We start from the raw sequence: 27,620 nt of genomic DNA, 5'->3' as shown, positions 1-27,620 counted from the left end.
GTTAGTACTTTTTTATCATAAATATGCATTGGATTTTTTTCAAATATTTTTTCTGAACTTGTTGAAATTATCATGATGTTTCTTCCCTTTATTTGAAAAATATGGTGTATTGCATTAATTGATTTTGGATATTAAATCAACCTTTCATTCCTGTAATAAATCTCACTTAGTCATGATGTATAATCTTTTTCATATGTTGCTAGATTTAGTTTGCTAATATTTGGTTAAATATTTTTTAGATCTATATTCATGAAGGATAATGCTGTAGTTTACTGTCACTGTAATGTATTACTCTGGTTTTGATATCAGGGCCTCACAGAATGAGTCAGGATGCATTTCCTATTTTCTGGATATCAGAACTATTTATTGTTTTAATATTTGCCATATGGGCGGGGCTTTTTGAGGGAAGCATTTAATTACTAATTCAGTTATTTTACTTGTTATGAGTATATTGAAATTTTCTATTTTTTCATGAGTCAATTTTGGCAAGTTGTCTTTCTACGAATTTATCTGTTTCATCTATGTTGTCTATTATTTGGCATAAAGTTTTTCATAGCATTCCCTTGTAATTTTTAAAATTTCTATAGGCTCAGTAGTGATGCCTCCTCTTTCATCCTTGATTTTGTTAGTTTATGTCATAGCTCTTTGTCTTTGGATCAGTGTAGAGAAAGAGTTGCCAGTTATGTTGATCTTTTCAAAAACCAACTTTTCTTTCATTGATTTTCACTCTAATTTTTATTCTTGTTTTCTTTCTGCCTATTTAGAGTTTAGTTTGCTCTTATTTTTCTACTGTCTTAAGGTAGATACTTAGATTAATGATTTGAGATCTTGCTTCTTTTCTAACATAGTTATTTAAGGCTATAAATTTTCCTCCAGTCACTACTAAAATTGTTATCGTTGCTAATACTGTTCAGTTTAATCATTGCTCTTTGGAGAGAGAATGTGCTGAGCTCCTCACTCCACCATTCAAGAAGGCCCACACCCTGATTTTTAAATATGAGGAAGTTGAGGCATATAGAGGTATTTTAGGTTGGGTTCTTCCAGAAACAGACTCAGAGATGCTGGGTGGGCTTCCACTCCCTACTCTGGGCCACCATGGCTTCCCCCATCATGTACAGGTGCCTACTTGCTCTGCCCTGTCTAATGGCTTTAGGACTGAACCATCTGGGAGGGAACTAGAGCAGGGCAGTTCAGAAATCTTGAACTGTACTTATAAGTTTTGAGGTTGGTTGTAGTGTTGATGAGTTAATTGTGAAACTATTTTGTGTGTGTCATGTGACAATGTATATGAGTAAAATATTGATATTGAAAATGAGGGTTCTTGGTGTAGGAATTTGGAAAAACAAATATGGGAAGGGTAACGAAGAATTTTATATTACTGGATTTGAATTGGCAATACCAGTATGAACTAATCAGTATGAACTTACGATGTTTAAAAAGATATTTCACAACAAGGTCCTACTGTATAGCACAGGGAACTATATTCAATATCTTGTAATAACCTATAATGGGAAAGAATCTGAAAAAGAATTCACACACACATATGTATGAGTGAATCACTTTGCTGCACACCTGAAACTAACACAAAATTGTAAATCAACTATACTTCAATTAAAAACTGTATTCCTTAATTCTGTCCAGTTGAAGGGCATAGAAGCAATTGTATAACAGTACAATGAGCTTACTTGGTGCCCAGAAGTGCCTGATTATGGTTCCAGGGAAGGAGGGCACAGGTGAACCTTGGACATCTTGTGGTGCCTACAAGCAAGGGTGTGCTCAGTGACCAGTGGGGCCACCAAAGGATGTGGGAGCTGCCTGAAGGGGCTTCCACGGGACTTAAAACTATTTTTATTTTACACTTACTTAGATATTTTATACTTGTACGTATTTATCAACTCCTTGTACCTGTGGCTCTTATATAACTATAAAAGTATAATACTATACTTACTTCAGCTATAAAAGTAAATCAAATTTACAAATAAATAAATAATATTATAAAAGAAAAAAAAAGAAATCTTGGTGGAGAAGCCACTGTGATTGATGGAATGTTACCATATGCCTCAGCAGAGTTGGGCTGAAACCAAAGGTTGAAAAATACTTTGCCTAACTGGATCTCTGCTCTTATGCAAGTCCCATGTGGTCATTGGTCAGAGGTGCCCTGTAGGGGAACTGTTGGTGCTCATAGAGATCCCCTCATCTCCCCTTTCCTGCAATGTGCCCATCCTCCATATTCTATGCGCTTCGATGCAAATGGCCCTTGACCGTGACCATCTTTGAAGGGTTGCCGTTAGGCTACCAGAGCCACCTTGTTTGACCCACAAAGTTGGGAGTACCTGGGAGTTTGTCTCTGCAGGAGGGTCCATAACCAATAACTGATTGGTATCAGAGGCTCAAATACCCTTGGCTTGAGATAAGACAAACTGGGGGGGTACAATTTATGCTCCGGAGCTCCCTATGGGATCAGATTGAGTCTGGGACCTTGCCTTGAAATCATATTCTTACTTAGCTTCTGCCCTGTTCTCTCCTCTTCCCTCACTCCCTTACTGGTTTCTCCTGGGACCACTTCTTTAACAGATTGTTTGCATTGAAACTTTAGCTGAGGGTCTGTTTCTAGAAGAACTTGAACTAAAACAAACCTATTTCTGGGAGAACATTGGCTCAAATATGCCACTTTCTGAAGTTGGGCAGCATACCCTCTATCTGTCTTCTGACTTCAACATTCTGAATGGATACAGCCTCTGGCTGGAAACATCTTCCCTGGATATAGAAAGGGCGCCACAGGATGTGTCTATGATGGAGGCATGGGTCTGATAGGTCCCTGGTGCCCCTCAGTGGTACCTGGTCAGAGGAGCGTGAGTCATCCTCTAAACTATTAATTCGGGAAGCAGAGGAGGCCTGAGAGTCCAGCGGCAGGGTTCTTCCCAAGCCTGCAGAGGTTCCTGCAGGTTTTGCTCTTAAAGGCATCTAAGGCTATTGACCTCTACGAGCTGGGGTCTTGGACTTTGGACCAGAGTAGAGTATTCTTGTCTCAGGAGACACTGAAACTAAAATATAGAAGTTGCTGGCAAGCCTGGGTCTGAAGAGTCAGGGAGGAGAGGGGAGGGAGCATATCAGTCACTGTAGAAAGAGGATGAACAATGGACATTGACGGTGAGGAAACCAAAGCTAAGGAGGTGAAAGAGGTACAGATACCCCTTGGCCTTATGCATTGAGGTGAGGTTGCAGCCTAGCTTTCAGGGTCCTGAAAGAAGAGACCCTTATAATAAATTATGCAGAAAATGTGGTCATAAATGTCCACCTTCTCATTGGGAGAAATAGAGAAGGTATCACAGGAGGGGGAAATGTATGAGTAAACATTGTATGTTGTGAGGTAAGCGTAGAAAAGAATAAGTTATTCTCGTACTATCAGGAATTTTCTACTTAAAAAAACCCTGTCTTTTTACAAATGATCCTGAATAGTTTATTCTAACCACTTATTTTGCACTAGAGATAATGATTTGGGCTGGGGAGAGTGGGTAGTCTCATTTAGGTATGATTTAATCATCACCAGCGAGCTGAAAAGAGCTTCGATAAATATATTTGCAAGAGAATGCTGATGAGAATGAAGTTACTTCAGAAACAAAAAGAATGCCCCCTCTCTCGTTTTTCTCCCACCGCTTCCTACAGTATGTAGTTCAGGGACAGGAAAGTCGCATAACTTGCTCGGCCATTTCTTACCTCCTTCCCCTTAGTCAGAGCTCTCGGATCTTTCAGAGAGGCTGCATTCCCTGGCAAAAAAAAGATTTATATGACGAAATGGTTTACAGCTTTCTGGCTGCAATTGTAGATTTGCCTCTGCATGGACAGACTACAGACACAGTGGGCCTCAGGAAGCTGCTGGGTGTGCTCTGGCACATTGATCCCAATTGTATGTGAACCGTATGTTGACGGCACAGTTTAACCCCAAAAATGTCCTTTGCTAGTCTTTGTGATTTCAGACGAGGCTGGGTGGAATAGAGCTATGCAATTTCAGCTACCAAGCAAAAAAAAACAAAAAAAGATGCTTGGAAGGCCCTCTGCACATTTTGTTGGCTTATGGAAGAAGAAGGAAGGTAGAGAAAAAGAAAGGATACTGAACTGACTGTGGGTCTGGATTTCTACTTTTGCTGCAGTTTGACACCCATGTGGCACTCAGCCTCTCAGCCTCAGTTTCCTCATCTGTAATCGGGCTGCTGAGTTTGGTTGAATTGACAAGTGAGTCCTCAATAATCAGATTGGTGGGGAGGAGGGGGCAGTGGGGTCGCAGGCTGACCCCTGGAGAGATGATTTGCCTCTCTCTGTAGCCCTTGGCAGCATTCACATGTCAGAGCTCAGTGAAAACCCCACTGCTTGGCTGTCCATGACTGCAGAATCTCATGCCACTCATGGGCAGCCCTCGGGCCAGCCTTGTGACGCTTCTTGATCCATCCCATTATCGGAGGGACAGGGACAACAGAATGATTCTAGGGAGTGGAATCCAGCCCCAGTGAAGCTCCCAAGGTTTTGGGGTAAGGATGACAGAAGGATTCAGGGGTGGCATGAGAGTTCTGGGCTGAGAAACAGAGACAGAGTTCTTCTCGTGTGGGTGGGATTAACCCAAGTGGTGATTAGGGATAGGCTGGGCCTCAGGGGAAAACAGGGACCCATAGCTCTTTTCAATGTCCTGCTTTAGGGATGAGGCTGTTGGTCCCTCCCGACCTGGTCAAGAGGACATGAGGGCTGGATCGGTTGAGTGCCCCCCAAGCCCAGTGTAGAGTATTGTAGGTGCTATTGCAAGCGTGGACAGGTGAACCCAAGAGGCTGTTGCTCCTTTTCTCTTAATTCCTTTTTGCCCTTTCCCTCATAGATTAGAGTCACATGAGTAATGGACCCTCAACAAGTAGTCCTTAGCACACTAGCCAGCTTCAGTTTTACTCGAGATTCTTGTTATATGTAAAGTAATACAGGTCCTGAAAACTGGCATAGGTGCTCCTCCACTCTCACCCCATGACCTCAGTTTAGGACTTGGGTCTTTGTGCTGTTTTTCAGGGACTGTTTTGAGCTTAACTGACCTGATAAACATAGTGATGGTACCATTGAAAAAGACCTCAGAGTTGAGGATAGGATGAATATTAAAGTCATAATTTAATTTAATTATTTGTTGACTTCAGTTTTTTTGTTTTTTTGTTTTTTGCGGTACGCGTGCCTCTCACTGTTGTGGCCTCTCCCATTGCGGAGCACAGGCTCCGGACGCGCAGGCTCAGCGGCCATGGCTCACGGGCCCAGCCGCTCCACAACATGTGGGATCTTCCCAGACCAGGGCACGAACCCGTGTCCCCTGCATCAGCAGGCGGACTCTCAACCACTGCGCCACCAGGGAAGCCCTGTTGACTTCAGTTTTATATACACATTTGGATGTCTCACACACACACAAATACATACACACACTTTGGGCTGTTGGAGACACTCACTCAGATTTCATACACACTTATTTAGGTGTCCAAACACTCAGGTTCACACTTGTCTGGATGTTACCCCCGCTCATTCAGAGAGTATACATGTTCGCTCAGCTTTCAGACACCCAGGTCCTACAGATCCTCATTTGGACGTCGTTCATACTCAGATGTAGTTTGTACTCCCAGAGAGGTTGGCCACATTCACTCACATGTCACTCACATGCACTCTGGGCTGTTGAGTTCTTGTCCAGATGTGCACAGCAGATAGCAGGCATCTCATTGAGCTGCTGCTCACCTCCACTCCCATATCACTCATCCAGGGGCAGCACTCACATGCCCATTTGTTTCCCATCCACATTGCTGACCATCCCCATGCTCAAGGAGATCCAGGGGAAGACTTGACACATTGATTGTGTCATGTTTCCTTGGATCAGTCCCTCTGTAGCCTTTTTTCCTTAATTAAATAATCCTGTACCTCTTTCTCCACCAAGTTGTGCTTCTTAACCAAGTGTCTTTAGATGGGTAGTCTGATTGAAGAATGGTAGCACTCACCACATTCCATTTTTATAAACCATGTGTTCATTCACTGTGTCATCTTTAAATGATTGGTTTGAGGCCATTGCTGCAATCACTTCATTAATTTGCAAAAGTTCCTGGAGGTACTCTTTGGATAATTGGCTTAAATCATGAGTCCCAGAGATATGTGCAATAAAGATCTTAAAAAAAAAAAAAAGCATTTATTCAAGAGAACTACAAACTGTGGGCATTTGAAGAGATAGTAAAATGTTATCAAAATTCACAAAATTTAGGATAACTTTTATAAAAGGAGCCTACACATTTGGCATACAGTTGGTGTTTTAAAAAGGCTCGGTCATCTCTCTTCACACATTAACACCTTCTTACAGTCCTTCTAAGTTGAAGGGAATGTGTGAGATCACTAGATAGGAGCTCAGAAGAATCACTGTTTATCTTGATTAGGGTTTCTGCATCCTGTCAGGTTGGGTTTCATGCTTATTTTCAATTTTAGTTCAATTTGGTCCATTTGAACAGGCATTCACTGATCACTATGTAGGTATCAGGCAACCTGCTGAGCAGTATGTGGATGGAGGAGAATGATACAGAGATAACAAAGCCACAACTTCCACTGCCTAAAAGGTCACAGTCTAGACCTAGAAACAGCAGTTCCATGCTTATGTTATTGCCGTCCCGAGCAGATAGCCATTAACGAACAGTGGAGGAGCGAAGTAGGGGGAAAGTCATTCAGATTTGGAGGATCTATACCGGCTTCATAGAGGAGATGAAAGATAGGCTTAGCCTTTAGAGAAAGGCTTCCACAGGCAGAAGTTGAATGAGAGGGCATTGCAGATGGAGGAAGCACGAACTGGTGATGGCATAGGCTGGGATCCAAAGGAGGTTTGTGCGATAGCATGGGGTCTGCAGCAGCTGCAATGAGGGGTTTACCATAAGACTGTCTGAGGGGTAGACTAGAAGCCAGACAAAGTGCCCCAAAGGTCAGGATGAGGAGTCTAGATTGTCTCGTTTGAAGAATGGAGAGCCTATGAACGTGCTTGAAGAGGGACAGTGTTTATGTTCAGGAAGGTCAGTGGATTGACTGGTGAGTTGATCCAATCAATTAGAGGCAAAGAGACTAGCTGAGTTCAGCTAAGAGGTGGGGAAGTGCCCAACCTCAACAGTTTGATGGGAGGAGAAAAAAAGGGAGGGGCAGGTTCAGATTGCTGATATCAAGTCAACAGAGCTTGTTGATCAAAGTAGAGTGCAAACCAAGGATACAGGAAATGAGAGTGAGCCCCGTCTTCAAGATCTGGCCACTTGATGAGCAGTGCTACCCTCACTAAGGAAAGAAATGGAGAAGAGGAACATACAGGTTTGTAGGGGTTGAAACTGAGTTGCATTTTTGGACATACGCAGTGTGAGCTGGCTTTGGAACATGTAAATGGAAATCTGTTTCTACAAAGCAGCGGGTTTATAAGTCTGAAGCTCAGGAGGGAGTTGCAGACAGAAGTGACGATGATAAAAGTTCATCCCTCCAGGGGGTTGCTCATCTGCCTCTCCTCTTTCCCGTCCAGTGTTTATCAGCTGGTTGTCAAGGAGGAGCGACTTCAGAAGTCACGGAGGGCAGCTGACATCATTGAGTGCTTTTCGGTGCCGGTGAGCTATAGGAATGCCTCCAGCCTCGATTCTCTACACTACTTTGCTGCTGAGTTGAAGCCTGCCAACCTGCCTGTCACCCAGCCATTTACAGTGGGTGACAACAAGACATACAATGGCTACTGGAACCCACCTCTTTCCCCTCTGAAAAGCTACAGCATCTACTTCCAGGCACTCAGCAAAGCAAATGGAGTAAGTATGGCCACATGGAGGCCATGTCTTGCCTTGTTTTCCCATTCTTAAATGAGAAGGCAGCATGACTTTAGAGCAGAGGTTGACAAACTAAGGCCCGTGGACCAAATCATCCTGACCCATGCCTTTTTTTGTGAGTAAAGCGTTGTTGGTTTTTGGCTTTTGGTTTTTCATACAGTGACGCCTATTCGTTTCCACGGTCTGTAACTGCTTTGATGCTCCAGCAGTACACTTGAGTAGTTGAGACAGACTGTATGCTGCATAAAGCCTAAAATATTTACTATATGGCCCTTTACAGAAAAAAATTCTGAGACCCCTGTATTAGAGGATAGAAAGGTGTTTCATTTGGGCAAATCATATGCAGATCTAAGACTTAACTTCCTCATCTATAAAAGAATACCTATAAATTTGATATCTATTAATGCACTAAACATGTTTTAGTTAATCAGTGACTGCTAACCCCTTTATCATTACCGTTAGTCACATTAGGAAGTATTTTTCTCCCAAAGACAAGGTAACCTTTTTGTGTCAAATATTTTTTTGGCTACTGAGGAGTGCCAGTCATAACATTACAAAATCACAGGGCTGTAAAGGATCTGAAAGGTCATCCAATATCTCCCTCCCTCCCCCTACGTACAAAACAGTGCTTCAGTCAATACTACAATATCACAGTTAACTGATGTTAATAATTATTCCTTTTTTAATTGAAGTATAGTTGATTTACAATGTTGTGTTACTTTCTGGTGTACAGCAAAGTGATTCAGTTATATATACATATTCTTTTCCATCATGGTTTATTACAGGATACTGTAAATAGTTCCCTGCACTATACAGTAGTACCTTGTTGTTTATCTGTCTTATGTATAGTAATGTATCTGTTAATCCCAAACTCCTCCAACCCCTTTCCTCTTTGGTAACCATAAGTTTGTTTTCTATGTCTATGGGTCTATTTCTGTTTTGTAAATAAGTTCATTTGTATCATTTTTTTAGATTCCACATATAAGTAATATCATATGATATCTGTCTTTCTCTTGCTGACTTACTTCACTTAGTATGATAATGTCTAGGTCCATCCATGTTGCTGCAAATGGCATTATTTCATTCTTTTTTTATGGCTGAGTAGTATTTCATTGTGTGTGTGTGTGTGTGTGTATATATATATATATATATATATATGTATATATACATATATATCACATCTTCTTTATCCATTCAAATGATGAACATTTAGGTTGCTTCCATGTCTTGGCTATTGTAAATAATGCTGCTATCAACATTAGGATGCAGGTATCTTTCTGAATTAAGGTTTTCTCTGCGTATATGCCCAGGAGTGGGATTGCTGGATCATATGGGAACTCTATTTTTAGTTTTTTAAGGAACCTCCATATTGTTCTCCATAGTGGCTCCACCAATTTACATTCCCACAAACAGGGTAGGAGGGTCCCTTTTTCTCTACATGCTCTCCAGCATTTATTTGATGATGTTAGTGCTTATTCTTGAATACCTCCAATGACAGAGAACTCACTTCTTTATGTGGTAACTTTGCTGATCTTTGTGGAGGCTGTGGCTCTAAGAAAGCTTTTTTTTAACTGACTTAAATATATCGTTTATTGTAGTTTCTACCCATTGCTCTTGATCCATACTTTCAGGTCCCAATAGAACCAGTGCAATCACCTTCTCAGGTGGCATTTTTCTTCAGTTACATAAGAACTTTTCCACCATTCACTTCCCCTCTATACACACAGACCCATCTGGTCTTATGTTCGCAAGCTGACTATCTTTAAGTTCCTCTTATACTCAAGTATTTTCTGTCTAGGATGCTTTTGTGGACATGTTTTGTTTCAGGTTGCCATATTTCATTCAACAAATAGATAATGAACAGTGACGCTTGCTAGACGCGATAGTTCATACTAAGATTATGTAGTATGTGCCCTCAGAGAGCTTCTATAAATGTAAGGGAATCTTATGTGCCATGCCACAGTGTTTCTGGAGAAGTGAGAGGCTCACTGGAGAAGGGAAAGCTGAGACAGCAAAACAGGCATCTTTTTTGAGTGCTGGGAATAAAGCAGTAAGCCAGACAGACAAAAAATCCCTGCCCTCATAGCATTTACATTCTAGCAGGGGAGAGGCCAAAAATAAATACGTAAAATCGTGTGTCACATAATTAGTCATTAGGTTTAGAAATGTGGAGGCCACTCATTAAATCTTGACTATTATTAGGATGGGAGGAAAGACATTTTACAAACTCTACAGTGAACTCTATAAATGTGGAGTCATTTAATCCAGCCCTATAAAAGCCATGGAGAGACCGAGTATGATGTCCACTATGAAGCATGGTCCTCAGAGTCCTCACAGGCGCTTCCATGAAGTGTGAGTTGTCCACAGGCACTTGCGTTTGGAATTTTGATCAGATTAGTATTGGGTTGGCCCAAAAGTTCATTTGGGTTTTTCCATAGCATCTTATGGAAAAACCCGAACGAGCTTTGGGGCCAACCCAATATCCCATTTACCCATCTATGCTTTCTTACAGATAACAAGGTCAGTCCCACCTGTTGAAGCACTGTCGTTGGTGCTGAATTCTCAGCATCTGTCTTTCTTGCGAATCAGGCCATATTGGAACTATTTGTTTTGGATACAACAATATTACAGATCTGTAGCGGTTAAGAATTGGATGATTTTGAGGTGTCATCTAATCTACACCAGAAGCCAACATAGAAATCTCTAATAAAGTGTTCTTGGCAAGGCATTATATAGCCTCAGCTTGACCACTGCAATTCTTTGGAGGGAAAGAGTTGATTCTTTAGTTGAACAAGAAAAATTGTTAGAACTTTCTCCTTTCTATAAAGCCAAATTCTGTCCCCTTAACTCTCTACTCTTGGAAACTTGTATTGATTTGAACAAATCAAATCATTCTTTACCATGTCAGCCTTTTGGAGAAAATACGACAGTATCAACTACCATCCCTGGTCACCCAGGCCATCTCTCATTGATATTTAATATGCAATTACTTCTGTTTCTCATATGGCATGATTTCTGTATCTCTTTCATCCTGTTTATTCTGTTCTCTCATAGACAGACTCCTTTTTTCCAATGCCTTCTTTAAAAAGGGGTAACCAGAACGTAGCATTGTACTGCAGATACAGTTAGACCATTCCTGCTACATTTCAACTACCCCTCCTCTCTTGACCATTTTCTAAGACATTATTTCTCATACATTCCAAGATACTTTTCTCGCTTCAGGGACCTCTTGCAGGCTGCTGTATTATCCATGTCTGTCTTCTTCATTCTTTGAAGAACTAGTACCTTAGTTTTTAGGCCTCATCTTCAACGTCATATCCTTTGGGAACTTTCCAGTCATATTATCTAAGAGCCATCCACACCAATACTCACTATATGTTAACCTGTTGTTCTTATTTAAAACGTTGTGCATATTTTTTAAACATCTTTATTACAGTATAATTGCTTAACAATGGTGTGTTAGTTCCTGCTGTATAACAAAGTGAATCAACCATACGTATATATATATATCCCCATATCCCCTCCCTCTGGTGTCTCCCTCCCAGCCTCCCTATCCCACCCCTCTAGGTGGTCACAAGGCATGGAGCTGATCTCCCTGTGCTATGCGGCTGCTTCCCATTAGCTATCTGTTTTACATTTGGTAGTGTATATAGGTCACTGCCACTCTCTCACTTCATCCCAGCTTACTCTTCCCTCTCCCTGTGTCCTAAGGTCCATTCTCTACATCTGCGTCTTTACTCCTGTACTGCCCCTAGGTTCTTCAGAACCATTTTCTTCTTTTTTTTTAGATTCCATATATATGTGTTAGCATATGGTATTTGTTTTTCTCTTGCTGAGTTACATCAGTCTGTATGACAGACTTTGGTCCATCCACCTCACTACAAATAACTCAATTTCATTTTTTTTATGGCTGAGTAATATTCCATTGTATATATGTGCCACATCTTGTTTATCAATTCATCTGTCAGTGCACAATTAGGTTGCTTCCATGTCCTGGCTATTATAAATAGTGATGCAAAGAACATTGTGGTACATGACTCTTTTTGAATTACGGTTTTCTCAGGGTATATGCACAGTAGTGGGATTGCTGGGTCATATGGTAGTTCTATTTTTAGTTTTTAAAGGAACCTCCATACTGTTCTCCATAGTGGCTGTATCAATTTACATTCCCACCAACAGTGCAGGAGGGTTCCCTTTTCTCCACACCCCCTCCAGCATTTATTGTTTGTAGATATTTTGATGATGGCCATTCTGACCAGTGTGAGGTGATACCTCATTGTGGTTTTGATTTGCATTTCTCTAATGGTTAGTGATGCTGAGCATCCTTTCATGCCTTTGTTGGCAATGTGTATATGTTCTTTGGAGAAATGTCTATTTAGGTCTTCTGCACATTTTTGGACTGGGTTGTTTGTTCTTTTCATATTGATCTTCATGAGCTGCTTGTATATTTTGGAGATTAATCCTTTGTCAGTTGCTTCATTTGCAAATATTTTCTCCCATTCTGTGGATTGTCTTTTCATCTTGTTTATGGTTTCCTTTGCTGTGCAAAAGCTTTTAAGTTTCATTAGGTCCCATTTGTTTATTTTTGTTTTTATTTCCATTTCTCTAGGAGGTGGGTCAAAAAGGATCTTGCTGTGATTTATGTCACAGAGTGTTCTGCCTATGTTTTCCTCTAAGAGTTAGATAGTTTCTGGCCTTACATTTAGGTCTTTAATCCATTTTGAGCTTATTTTTGTGTATGGTGTTAGGGAGTGATCTGATCTCATACTTTTACATGTACCTGTCCAGTTTTCCCAGCACCACTTATTGAAGAGGCTGTCCTTTCTCCACTGTACGTTCCTGCCTCCTTTATCAAAGATAAGGTGACCATATGTGCGTGGGTTTATCTCTGAGCTTTCTATCCTGTTCCATTGATCTGTCTTTCTGTTTTTGTGCCAGTACCATACTGTCTTGATTACTGTAGCTTTGTAGTATAGTCTGAAGTCAGGGAACCTGATTCCTCCAGCTCCGTTTTTTGTTCTCAAGATTGCATTGACTATTCAGGGTCTTTTGTGTTTCCATACAAATTGTGAAATTTTTTGTTCTAGTTCTGTGAAAAATGCCATTGGTAGTTTGTTAGGGATTGCGCTGAATCTGTAGATTGCTTTGGGTAGTATAGTCATTTTCACAATATTGATTCTTCCAATCCAAGAACGCGGTATATCTCTCCATCAGTTTGTATCACCTTTAATTTCTTTCATCAGTATCTGATAGTTTTCTGCATACAGGTCTTTTGTCTCCTTAGGTAGGTTTATTCCTAGGTATTTTATTCTTTTTGTTGCAGTGGTAAATGGGAGTGTTTCCTTAATTTCTCTTTCAGATTTTTTATCATTAGTGTATAGGAATGCAAGAGATTTCTGTGCATTAATTTTGTATCCTGCTATTTTACCAAATTCATTGATTAGCTCTAGTAGTTTTCTGGTAGCATCTTTAGGATTCTCTATGTATAATATCATGTCATCTGCAAACAGTGACAGTTTTACTTCTTATCTGATTTGGATTTCTTTTAGTTCTTTTTCTTCTCTGATTGCCGTGGCTAAAACTTCCAAAATTATCTTGAATAATAGTGGTGAGTGGGCAACCTTGTCTTGTTCCTGATCTTAGTGGAAATGGTTTCAGTTTTTCACCATTGAGAGCGATGTTGGTTGTGGGTTTGTCATATATTGCCTTTATTATGTTGAGGTAAGTTCCCTCTATGCCTGCTTTCTGGAGGGTTTTTATCATAAATGGGTGTTGAATTTTGTCAGAAGCTTTTTCTGCATCTTTTGAGATGATCATATGTTTTTTCTCCTTCAGTTTGTTAATAGGGTTTATCACATTGATTGAAGAATTCATGCATTCCTGGGATAAACCCCATTTGATCATGGTGATTGATCATTTTAATGTGCTGTTGGATTCTGTTTGTCAGTATTTTGTTGAGGATTTTTTGCATCTATGTTCATCAGTGATATTGGCCTGTAGTTTTCTTTATTTTGTGACATCTTTGTCTTGTTTTGGTAACAGGGTGATGGTGGCTTCTTCAAATGAGTTTGTGAGTGCCCCTCCCTCTGCTATATTTTGGAAGAGTTTGAGAAGAAAAGGTGTTAGCTCTTCTCTAAATATTTGATAGAATTCACCTGTGAAGCCATCCGGTCCTGGGCTTTTGTTGTTGGAAGATTTTTAATCACAGTTTCAATTTCAGTGCTTGTGACTGCTCTGTTTATATTTTCTATTTCTTCCTGGTTCAGTATTGGAAGGTTGTGCTTTTCTAAGCATTTGTCCATTTCTTCCAGGTTGTCCATTTTATTGCCATACAGTTGCCTGTAGTAATCTCTCATAATCCTTTGTATGTCTGCAGTGTCAGTTGTTACTTCTCCTTTTTGTTTCTAATTCTATTGATTTGAGTCTTCTCCCTTTTTTTCTTGATGAGTCTGGGTGATGGTTTATCAATTTTGTTTATCTTCTCAAAGAACCAGCTATTAGTTTTATTGATCTTTGCTATTGTTTCCTTCATTTCTTTTTCATTTATTTCTGATCTGATCTTTATGCTTTCTTTCCTTCTGCTAACTTAGGGGGTTTTTTGTTCTTCTTTCTCTAATTGCTTTAGGTATAATGTTATATTCTTTATTTGAGATGTTTCTTCTTTCTTGAGGTAGGATTGTATTGCTATAAGCTTCCCTCTTAGAACTGCTTTTGCTGCATCCCATAGGTTTTGTGTTGTCATTTTCTCATTGTCTTTTGTTTCTAGGTATTTTTTGATTTCCTCTTTGATTTCTTCAGTGATCTCTTGGTTATTTAGTAGTGTATTGTTTAGCTGCCATGTGTTTGTATTTTTTACAGATTTTTTTCCTGTAATTGATATATAGTCTCATAGTGTTGTGGTCAGAAAAGATACTTGATACAATTTCAGTTTTCTTAAACTTACCAAGGCTTGATTTGTGACCCAAGATATGATCTGTCCTGGAGAATGTTCCATGAGTCCTTGAGAAGTAAGTGTATTCTGTTGTTTTTGGATGGAATGTCCTATAAGTATCAATTAAGTCCATCTTGTTTAATGTGTCATTTAAAGCCTGTGTTTCCTTATTTATTTTCATCTTGGATGATCTGTCCATTGGTGAAAATGGGGTATTAAAGTCCCCTACTATGATTGTGTTACTGTCAGTTTCTCCTTTTATGGCTGTTAGCATTTGCCTTATGTATTGAGGTGCTCCTATGTTGGGTTTATAAATATTTACAATGACTATTTCTTTTTCTTGGATTGATCCCTTGATCATTATGTAGTGTCCTTCTTTGTCTCTTGTAATAGTCTTTATTTTAAAGTCTATTTTGTCTGATATGAGAATTGCTACTCTAGCTTTCTTTTGTTTTCCATTTGTATGGAATATCTTTTTCCATCCCCTCACTTTCAGTCTGTATATGTCCCTAGATCTGAAATGGGTCTCTTTTAGACAGCATATATACGGGTCTTGTTTTTGTATCCATTCAGCCAGTCTGTGTCTTTTGGTTGGAGCATTTAAGCCATTTATATTTAAGGTAATTATCGATATGTATGTTCCTGTGACCATTTTCTTAATTGTTTTGGGTTTGTTTTTGTGGGTCTTTTCATTCTCTTGTGTTACCTGCCTAGAGAAGTTCCTTTAACATTTGTTGTAAAGCTGGTTTGGTGGTGCTGAATTCTCTTAGCTTTTGCTTGTCTGTAAAGGTTTTAATTTCTCCATCGAATCTGAATGAGATCCTTGCTGGATAGAGTAATCTTGGTTGCAGGTTTTTCCCTTTCATCACTTTAAATATGTCCTGCCACTCCCTTCTGGCTTGCAGAGTTTCTGCTGAAAGATCAGCTGTTGACCTTATGGGGATTCATTCCCCTGTATGTTATTTGTTGCTTTTCCCTTGCTGCTTTTAATATTTTTTCTTTGTATTTAATTTTTGATAGTTTGAGTAATAATGTGTCTTGGTGTGTTTCTCCTTGGATTTATCCTGTATGGGACTCTCTGGGCCTCCTGGACTCGATTGACTCTTTCCTTTCCCCTATTAGGGAAGTTTTCAACTATAATCTCTTCCAATATTTTCTCAGTCCCTTTCTTTTTCTCTTCTTCTTCTGGGGCCCCTATAATTCAAATATTGGTGCATTCAATGTTGTCCTAGAGGTCTCTAAAACTGTCCTCAATTCTTTTCATTCTTTATTCTGCTCTGCGATAGTTATTTCCACTATTTTATTTTCCAGGTCACTTATCCGTTCTTCTGACTCATTTATTCTGCTATTGATTCCTTCTAGAGAATTTTTAATTCCATTTATTGTGTTGTTCATCATTGTTCATTTTCTCTTTAGTTCTTCTAGGTCCTTGTTAAATGTTTCTTGTATTTTCTCCATTCTATTTCCAAGACTTTGGGTCCTCTTTACTATCATTACTCTGAATTCTTTTTCAGGTAGACTGCCTGTTTCATCTTCATTTGTTTGGTCTGGCAGGTTTTTACCTTGCTCCTTTATCTGCTGCGTATTTCTGTCTTCTCATTTTGCTTAACTTACTGTGTTTGTGGTGTCCTTTTCGCAGGCTGCAGGTTTGTAGTTCCCATTGTTTTTGGTTTCTGCCCCCAGTGGGTAAGGTTGTTGTAGGATTCCTGTTTGGGGGGGACTGGTGCCTTTGTTCTGGTGGAGGAAGCTGGATCTTGTCTTTCTGGTGGGCATGCCACATCCAGTGGTGTGTTTTGGGGTATCTGTGAACTTATTATGATTTTAGGCAGCCTCTCTGCTAATGGGTGGGGTTGTGTTCCTGTCTTGCTGGTTGTTTGGCATGGGGTGTCCAGCACTGTAGCTTGCTGGTTGTTTAGTGGAGTTTGGTCTTAACGTTGAGATGGAGATCTCTGGGAGAGCTCTCGCTGATTGATATTATGTGGGGCTGGGAGGTCTCTGGTGGTCCAGTGTCCTGAGCTCAGGTCTCCTACCTCAGAGGCTCAGGCCTGACACCTGGCCAGAGCACCAAGACCCTTACATGTAAATTGGTTAAATTCTCCAATCCAAAGGCACAGGATGGCTGGCCTTCCATGCTGCACTCAGTCCTCCAGCTGGGCTTTGTCCGTCGGGCCTGGTTGACATGGAGAGCCTGCTTTGGATCCAGGTCCAGCTGCATCCCCTAGCATCTAGAAGAAGCAGCTGATGCCCCTATCTTCCCTTATCCCTGCTGCAACTCATCACGATCCGGTAGCGCCTGAGGCTCTGCCCCTCATCCATTGTGCATATTTTTAATTGCACTTGTTTTTTGCAGTGCATGCCTCTCTCATTAGACTGAGAGCTCCAGGAGGCAGGATCTCTCGTTTGCTGCTGTATTCTCCCTACTGAGTACAATATTTAACACACAGTAGAAACTCAGTCATCCTTTGATGAATAAATGAATGAGAGTACAGACTGTTTCTTGTTGTCCCTGAGTCTCAGTTCCCTCACTTATAAAATTGAAATAGTAATACACACTTCGCACAGTCATTTTGAGGAGGATTAAATGAGAAACGATCTTGAATACTGAAAGGCACAAAATAAGTGTGAGTAAAGTCTGAATTTCCATTCAGTGTAGTGTGAAAGATCTGGCTCTGAGCTATTTTCCTCATAGAACGATCTGCCATAAAGGACTTTCCTTCCATCATAGCAGTAATACTTTCCACAGCTGTCTCATTTCACAAGCTCCAGGCTCCTGGGAAGCCTTGATTTCCTCCAGATCTTCCACATGGTACCCAGAGTAGCTGTCTCAGTTGTAAACAGCGGGTGGGTGCAGTTTTGCATTGTTTCTTTCCCACTCTTCCCAGAATGAGGTCTGCTGAATCTACTGTTCTCGGCATCCCCACCACCATTAGCCATGATTGTGAAGATGAAAGGACCATAATTAACGGTTGTATGCAAAACAAGTGTGGCGAGTTCATGCAAATATCCATCAGAAGCCACCCTTTGTTGGGCAGCGCTATTGTGCCTGTTCTATTTATGCAGAGGCAAGACTCCTTCCTATATCCTTTTCATCACGTGGGGGCACATTTAACCTGCATGATGCCTCCTCCAAATGGTGAGCTAAATAAGAGAAGTGGGAAGCAGAAGGGTGACCACTCTCTATGTTTCATTTCCTCTTCCAGCTCCTGAATTCACTTGCCTCTTAAGAACAGTTGGAAGGCAGATGCTCTTTTGAATGAGTCCTCGTGTTTGCTGCGTTAATCACATTATAATAGTTGGGACGATCTAGGTAGAGCTGGGTTAGGGAAAATTCTGTGTCTCTGAATGAATTGGAAGAAACCATATTTAGTTGTGTCCAAGCCCTGTGAAAATAATATTTGCACATGGATGGGTTTACTGAGGCATGGTTGGGTAGACAGAGCTGAAAGTCAGGCATCAGACAGACTTGGCTTTGAATTATGGCTGTTCCCATGTATGTGAACTTGAGCTGATTTCTTCACATCTCAGGACACATAATGAGATTAATGATGTACCTCCCCCAGACTTGGGGAGAGCAGATGAGACAATGCGTATAAGGCATCCGTCACAGTTGTTGTAGTTCTAGTTCTCTTTTCCTTTTTGCTGCTTCCCTGAAGCTCCTCTCTTGAAGGAGGGGAGGGTTGAAGCGCCCTTTCCTGGTACGTTCCAATTTGTCCTGTGGACTCCACATAGAAGCACATCACTTCCTAGGAGGACCTCAGGAGCCGTGTCTGTGTGGCACCCACTGACTGCCTTAATTCACCCATGACTCAGTTGCTTTGTAACCCCACCCCAAGCTTTATTTTTCTTAGTTTAACTTTTCATATGTGGTTCCAAGCCTGACATCTGTTCCTGTTGAATCTTTTGATATAATTGATTTTGGCTTTGGAGAATGATCTTGCCCCTCCCAACCCCATTTCCTGATTCTGTTTTTACTTTAGTGACTGCCCACATGAAAAAAGCTCAGGTGGACCATGGAATGAGAAGATGCGGGAATCCCAAGCTCAAATGAGTTAGAGTTAAGACCACACAGGAGGTCACATGGCTTGGATCTGAGATATTCCAGAGGGAGTTTATAAGAAAACTCCTATATTGGTTAGGATAAACTAATTTATGCTGTAGTAACAAGCAACCATGAAATCTCAGTGTATTCCAGAAAAAATATTTTCCACTCTTTGTACATGTGCAAAATGGGCCAGCAGAAGGGCTCTGCTTATCCTAGTTACTCAGGGACTTAAGTTGGAAAGTCCATCTTGACATGTGCTTCCATAATCACCAAGGCAGGGAAAGAAATGTGGCAAACAAGGCAATGGTTCTAAAAAGTTTCCACACAGAATGATACACAGCACTTTCCATTGGCCAAGACTAGTCATGCAGCCATGCTTAACTTCAAAAAGGCATGAGGCAGTGCCTTCCAACTGTGTGCCCAGAGGGAGAACTGGGATATTTGAGAACATCCCTAAGGGCCACCACACTTCCCCATTATACCCTAAGCTTTTCCTTCAAACTCTCATAATACCCAGACTCACTCTTGAAGCACCGGTACAGTTTCTATCACAGATCCTGAGAACTTTCTTTTATTGAGCACCTGCTGCATCCCACACACTAAGCAAGGTGTTTTCATGTATACTACCTTATGATTGGTCTCACAAAGTGACTCCTTTTAAATCAGTGCATGCGTGGACCGCCAGAAGCACCATGAAATCTCATAGCATCTCAGTTACTTCATACTGATGGAAGGATTTTAGTAGCAGCTTTGTCTTTACCTCCATGGAGATGTGGTCAAGAAATGTCTAACATTCCCTGTGACACTGTTCTACTTTAAAAGACTGTAGTTCTTCAAAGTCTACCATGCAGTGTGGTTGAGAGGCATTGGAAAACCTTAGATCTCTCCTACCCATCAATAGCTGAGCCAAGGTACCAGAAATCTGCGAATCAAAGGCCTCCATACATCCTTTTTCTGACTTGTTGCCATAGTCCTATGTTAGGAACATATTTCTGGGTTTTATTAGCTCTGCGAAAATGGAAAGGAAAACTGAGAAGTGGACATTTAGAACCCAGGGTTATCATCACACCTTTCTGTAACCACTTTGGAAAACTCTGGCCTGCTAAGTGTCCCCTCCCAGTTCTTGTCTGTCCCCAGAGCCTGGGTGCCGTGTCCCATCTACCTGCCCAGGCCTCCTTCCCAGTCCTCAGTGGATTTTGTCTCCTGGGGATCACCCAGCCCCTTGGGTATGTCTACCTCCAGGGCTGCATTCTACCCTTTGAGCCTTATCACTTGCTCTTGAAAGCTCTGAATTTCTGCTGAATCCCTGTTAGGTCTCAAAATTCTCTTTCCAGGTAGAGAGAAATTCTCTGAGTGTCACCTTGTACAAATACCAAGGTGAGCTCTCCCAGGTTGCTTTTTCACACACTTACAGTTCCTAAAGATTTTATTGTCAATGGTATGAGAGCTGAGGGACCAAGAGCATTTTCCTTTCAATGAAAATATACTTTAAACTCATTTGGAGAAGGAAATGAAGGTTACCCAGATGTTGACAGCTGATAATCTTGCCAGCCTGGGCCTTGAGGCATCAATGCTGCAGGCCCTCATCCCTAAAAAGTTCAGTTTCCATATAGCAGGGCTTCTGCCTTCATCAGGCCCCTTCCAAACTGAGGGTCTCCATGAAGTTCAGCCCAATTGGCTCCCAAATGGTGAAAAAATGGGAAAACCTCTGAATTTGGAAACTGGATCCATGAGCTTAAGTCATTTTATAGCTACATGAACTGAATATTGACCCTAAACTTCAGTTTCCCCATCTGTCAAATGGGGATGAGATATGCCCTCCCAGACTCACTGGGGTCTTTGTGAGGAGTAAACAATAGGTGTGATAACTCTGCACATTCCTAAGCACCTTTCAAAGGAAGGTGTTGCTAACATGAATATGTGTTTGAGTACAAATTCAGCGTAGGTGTGTATATGCGTATATACATCCATACATAAACATTTTAGCGTGTGTGTGTGTGTATGTACATGTACATATGAATATGCATATATACATATTCAGTTAAAATAAAAAGTTTATTTAGCTCAAGAATCTTAGTGGTAGAAAGGTTATCACTGTGCCAGAGTTATATTGGCTTGGCCAAAAATTTCGTTCGGGCTTTTCCGCAAGGTGTTACGGAAAAACCCAAATGAACTTTTTGGCCAACCCAATAGTATTGGTGGTTAATGAAATAGAACATTACCTACACCTCTTGGGCTTCCTGGAAGCCAAGGCAAAAAGGGGCATGTGGCAGGTTCTCTTACTTGAGAGAAAGAAGTATACCTATTTTTCATCAAAGACACTAGAAGAGGTATGTATCATATATATCCTTACATAAGGGGCCTTGAGGAGATACCAATCAATATCATGATATCACTTTTGCTCAAACACTCCGTTATTTCCTTTTCCACCAATGTTGTCATACAGTAGTAAACTGGAATTTAATGGAACCATTTACATGCAAGGATTCTGTTTCTTGTGCTGTACAATAACATTAATGCTATAAATTAATGCCATTAAATAAGATGAATGGATCTCAAAGTTTCTTTCCCCTCAGCATTTTTTATGACTATGTTTCGTATGGGGTCTTTCCTGTTGCATAGATTGGCGCTAACTATCTGTGATCTTAGGCAAGGGATTTAGACTCTCTGAGTCCCATTCTCGTCTGGAAAATTTCAATGCCCATAGTATCAACTTTATAAAATGTCTGTTAATTGTTTAATGAGAAGATGCATTTAAAAATGCTTCTCACGGTGGTTGGTGGTCAGTAAACACTCAGTGTCAGCTGTCATTATTAGAATATCATAGGTGATAAGTATGAAGCAGAATGTGGGAGTTCACTGAGGAAAGAAAAAGCACAAACAGTTTTAACCCATCGATCAAATCTGAATAGACTGTGGATAGGGTACAGGAAGAGGAAATTCAGGAAGGAGAAGCAAAATCAGTGAAATCCAGGGTGTGCCAAGGTATCAGCTGACATGCGGGATGCATCGAGGAGAGAGAGGGAGGGAGACTCCAAAGGAAGGTCAGGAATGTCGTGCTTATAGACAGACAAGTTCAGAAGTGAGGCAGTTCTTCTGCAGGCCCTTCCTGGAGGCTGAATTTTGGTCAACTTCTATCTTTTACATCATGGACTCCAACTTTGCAAACTCATAAACTCAATTTACCAGGATATAGAGTTGAGAGGAGATTCAAATAAAACAAACCTACAAGAGAATGGTGGAAATAGTAGGCAATTCTTTTTAAAAAGAATTCCTTCCCTCCAAAAGCATCCCTAAGTGTTTCCTATCTCAGAAGTCTGGGTTGCCCAAGATACCTCACCTTCTATATCCAGTTGCCACCAAGTCCTACTGACTCTACACTCTGAAATTCTCTCCAATCCATGTGCTTTTCTTATCTCCAGCGCCACTATCCTCATTCTGAATATCATCATCTCTTGCCTAAGAAACCTCAACCGCCACCCCCTGCACCAAGCTGGTCTTCTCACATCCACTCTTACTTGCCTCAAACCCATTCTCCACCCACAGCAAGCATACTATATGTATCTTCATTTAACAGATGAGTAAGCCAAAACTCAGAAAGGCTACTGAAGCACATTCCAGAAGCAAGAGACTGACCTGGGTTTGAACCTGTACATGTAAAAATGCTGTTAGTTGGTCCTGTGCAATTAATGTCATGCTTCGTGCTGAGTCATAACCCCACAAAGTGGAATCTGGCTAGACTGAGACCACCAGAAGCCCTAAAAGACCCCCCAATCCCCCCACATCCACATTTTTCTCTTACTCCCACCAAACGTGGCCAGCTTCAACCCCCTGCTCAATCTTGAAACACCTGCTGGCCCTGTCGTTATCATCAACAAATAATGAGGAGCTGTACTAATAACAATTATCATAATAAATTGGCCTTTGATTACATCTGTCACCTGAGAATTTCAAAGACTTTACAAACATCAATTAGTAATTATAGCTAAAAGGATCAGTCACCTCAGATAAGAGCTGTACAGGGAGGCATGGAGGACAGCTCTGGCTTAGGTTGGTTTAGACCTGAGAGTCACCAGTCCCTGGGGGCAGGTCTAAGCCTCTCTCGATGAGGCTCAGAGGAACCACAGTTCTGACATCCCAATTAGGGGACAGTTTGTACAACTACTCCATCAAAGTCCCGGTGCTGAGGGATGGGAAGCATGAAATGTAGTTTTGGACGGGAGCTTATAGATTGTGCAGTTCCTTTCTTTGTGCAGAATAAGAAACTGAAGTCGGAGTAGAAAAGTGATTTGCCCATGGTCAAAGCCATGTCTTGAATCTAGTCTCCTGTACCTTGTCCGTATTTGTTTACTCTGCAAAATTATGACCATGCTCTCCTCTGTAAGGAGATATTGATTGATTGATTGATTGATTGATGATGGTGATGATGGTGATAAAAATCCAACAATCATTTATTAAGGGCTTGCTCTGAGTCAGTGAGGGGATACACAGATAAATAAGATACAGTTCCTGCCCTCAGGGAACCCGCAATGCAGTGGAAAAGACAGTCATGAAAACAAATGTGTACAATAAACTATATCAATAGTCACATTGGCAGAATACCCAGTCTACAGCTGGAAGCCTGGAGGTGGAAAGGATCAGGAAGCATCTCATATAAAAAGTAACATTTGAGCTGAATATTGAAAGGTAAGTAGGCATTTCCCACACAGACAGTAGGGCAGCGGACAGGGTGTGTCCTGCAAAGGGAGCACCTGGGCAGAAGCCCAAAGGTTGGGAATTCTGTGATATGTTTGGGGAGATTTGGTGTGATTGGTTCCGGACTTATAGAGGGAAGGCCTGAGAGAGACAGAGAGCAGATAATGGCTGGCCTCACATGCCATGCTAAAAAACTTGGGATTTATTCTGTTGAAGACAGGGAAAATGATCTTGTCAATAATCCCAACATCTGTTTATTACAATAATAAAGCCATGCATGTATACTTTTTGCATCTTTCAGGTATTTGTGCACTCGAAATTTTGTGCAACCCAATGAGATGTGCAGAGGACATTGCTACGTTCTATAAATGAGGACCCTGTGACTCAGAAAGATTAAGTAATTTACCTAAGGAATTTATCCAAGGTCCACTCAACCAATGAGAAATGAAACTAGAATTTGAATGTCTAACTTCATTTTTTATGGCGTATATAATATGTGCTAGGCACTGTACCATCAATGAAAAAGATGGACAAGTCTCTTGCTTTCGTGGTCTTTGCATCTGGTGGGGAGCATGGAAAGTGACAATTAGTAAACATACAAATAAATAATTTTATCTTGTGATGGGTGAGAAAAGAATGATATGATAGAGGGCAACTAGAGAGTGTGGCAACTGAGGGGAACCATCAGGGAAGGCAACTTTGAGGAGGTGACAGGTAATAGAACTCGAATGTTGAAGATGTGAAGGTCTCAAGGCATTCCAGGGAGAGGGAACAGCAAATGCAAAGGTCCTGAGGATGAAATAAATTCAGCAGATTCAGGAATTATAAACAGGATCAACAGGAAGGGGGAAGGTGGTAAGAAGCTAGTCAGAAGAGATACCAGTGTTGGTTAATGCAGGGTGATGAAGATAAGGGGATTTTACCCTTAATCCACTAGGAAACCATAGGAGAGTTTTAAACAGGGAGTAGTGGGATTTGACTTAGGTAATTACAAGGTGATCTGGGTCACAAGGGGAATCATTAATTATCAGAGTCAAGAAAGACTGTGGATAAAATGGACAAGAAGCTACAGCAGCCATCCAGGCAAGGGATGGTGGCAGTTTAGACCAAGGTGGTGAGAGCTGAGGCCAAGATAACATGATGAATTCAGAATATGGAAAAATATTTATTCTCTCCCTTTAAAATCATGTTAATATGGAAATTTTCAAACATATACAAAAATAAACAGGATAATAGACTCATTTTATATTCCCCTCACTCAGCTTCAACAATGATCAACCCATGGCCAATCATTTTTTCCCTCTCTATCCCAACTAACTCTCTCTGCTCCTCCAAATATTTTAAACTTATTTCAGTGTAATTTCGACCTTACAGAAAAGCATCAAGACTAGTATGAAGAGCTTTCACAAACTCTCCACCCCAATTCCCTAATTACTCACAGTGTTGCTATACCATTCCATTCTCTCTCTGTCTCCCCTTCTCCTCTGCCCCATCTGTCTATTTGTCTGTTGGTCCATCTATCAATTGATCTATCATATCTCTATACCTAAATGCTTCAATGTACATTTCCAATACAATACAATACAATACAATTACCAGGAAATTAATGTTGATGTGATACTGTTAGCCCCAATTTTCCCAATTGTCTCCATTATGTCCTTTACATAAAAATTCTTTTTAATCTGATTCACAATCACATGTTGCATTTAGTTGTCATATCTTTAGATTCCTTGTATCTCAGTCTTTCATTGGCTTTCCTGACCTAGACTCTTGAAAATTACAGGCCAGTTATTTTGTAGAAGGTCCCTAACATTGGGTTTGCCTGAGGTTTGCTCACCATTAGATTCATGATGAATCTGATGCTTCTTTGGCAGGAATACCACAGAAATGACGTTGAGTTTTCAGTGCATCATATCAGGAGACGCGTAATATCCATGTATTCCATTACTGGGATGTTAACTTGAGTCACTTAAAGTGTTGTTCATCTAGGTTTTCTCCATCATAAAGTTACTGTTTCTCTTTAATGTATATATATCTTATAAGGATATAATTCTAGGCTACGTAAACATCCTGTTAGCCATCAAAATTTCATCCCTTAGTTTCAGCATTTGATGATTCTTGTCTACCTCAATTATTGGTAAGATGTTCACTAAATGATGATTATCTAATTCCATCATTCTTTCTACCTGCATTAGTTGACATCTTTTGTGAGGATGAGCTCTCCTTTGTCTCATTCTTAACTAATTAATTTATTTCTAGTAGTAAAGACTCATAGATTCTTATTTTATTCAGTAGGTTATAAGCGATTGCCATCATTATTTTTAATGCTCAAATTATCCCAGTCTTAGCTAGTGGGAGCCCCATGCAAATTGGTTCCAATGTCCTTCATTTTTTATTCTCTTTAAGAAAAATTTTGCCGACTTTTAATTATGCAAAAACCATACAGATATCTTTTGATTATTGCTTTTATATGTATAAATTTTTCAAAGTAGAAGGATGGAATATACTTTATTTAGCAGGTTTAGCTTGATCTATCAATTCAAACATTTAAATAAATAGTATGTGGCTTCCATGTTTCCCTCTGCCTAAGCCCTGCAAGCATAAGGAGTGTGCCTATGTCCTTCCGACATGTCTCCATCAGTTCATGAAAACTTATTTTCTTTCTGGCACAATATCTTGTGCTTTCTCTGCCCCAACCCTGTTATGGGGAATGGTACTTAGAAACCAACATCTGGGAACTAGTGGGTGTCATTGCTAATGGATATCATTGCTTTTAGGCTCTATGAGTGGGCATAAACACAAGATATGCATATATCTGTATATTTTCATCTATCTATCTATCTCTGTATTAAAAACCAAAAATTCATAATGATACCCCAATTCCAGTTCAACATCAGAAGACTCATTCTAGTCTTTATCCTCCCCCTCATATTTTAACTTGTTTCTCTGACAATGAGAAACTTGCCTTTTATTATTCTCAATACATGTACTTATTTGTTCAACCCTAGGCTACCCAGAGAGCATTTTCAGAATTATTAACCTATACCACTTTGTAAAACAAATCCATTAACTAAGGTTCAACATATGCTTATAGTTCTTTCTGTCTTTAATCTGAGGCTGTATAAAATATTTTGTTCAAAATAGTTCTTTTTGATTGAATTCTTTTTTATTTCCCTAAGGAATGGTTATATATTTATTGGAAATACAGTTAGGTTTATTTGTTTCTCCTTGTTTCTAATTTTAGGTTCACTTGCCCCATCATTATTGATGTTTTTGTATATATAAAATGTTATAACATAGTTCCAAAAGCCTAACCTGTACAAAAAAGTGCATACAAAAATATACACACCATTTATTTGACCCCATTTCCACCATCCCTTATGGGAAATTACTGTCATTAGTTTCTTATAATTGTTTTGCAAAATTAAAAGGTTGATGTATATTTTATTTCCCCTTCTACTTATAGAAAAGATAATACACTATTGATACCTGGAAATCACTTTATATTAGTTCATAGAGGTCTTCCTCAATCTTTTTTACAGCTGCATAGTATTTCACTATGTAGATGTATCTTCATTTATTCAGTCACTGTTATGTGTGGACAGATAGATTGTTTCCAATATTTTTGAACTGCAAACATTGCTGCAATAAAGTATTGTGTACATATATATTTTTTCATATTGTTGGAGGTGTGTCTTCAGGGTACATTCCTAGAAGAGGGATTGTTGGATCAAAAGGTGGACAAATATGTAGTTTTGGTAGCTGTTTCTAAGTTTCCTTCCTTAAAGGTTGAATCAGTTTTCATTCCCTCCAGCAATGTTTCAAATTATCTGTTTCTCCACAGCCTCACCAATAGTTTGTGTAGTCTAACTTTAATTTTTGTCAAAGTTATACACATGAAATTGTATCTCAATATAGTTTTAATTCCCTTTCTCTTATAAAAAATGAAGTTGACATCATTTCATATATTTAGGAAACATTTTTATATAATTTTGGAACTACATGTGTATGTCTTTTGCCCATTTTTCTATCAGGATTTTTACCTTTTTCCCCTCAGTTTTTAAGAACTATTTATATATCAGGGATATTAACTCTCTGTGATATATGTTGCAATTTTCTA

General features: G+C 40.1%; 1 protein-coding gene across 1 annotated transcript in view; it reads left to right on the top strand.

Moving 5' to 3' along the window:
* The window catches only part of PTPRT (protein tyrosine phosphatase receptor type T), a gene marked incomplete at both ends in the record, with an annotated part of 1,082,998 nt that overhangs the window by 831,491 nt on the left and 223,887 nt on the right, over nucleotides 1–27,620 (top strand). Inside the window, 1 exon segment of the mRNA XM_082857741.1 lies at nucleotides 7,541–7,814. Within this exon segment, the coding sequence (XP_082713867.1) occupies nucleotides 7,541–7,814 (274 nt within the window).

Source organism: Leucopleurus acutus, assembly GCF_964270905.1.
Source record: "Leucopleurus acutus genome assembly, chromosome: 16".
NCBI lineage: Eukaryota > Metazoa > Chordata > Mammalia > Artiodactyla > Delphinidae > Leucopleurus > Leucopleurus acutus.
This window is presented reverse-complemented; position numbering and strand designations above follow the sequence as displayed.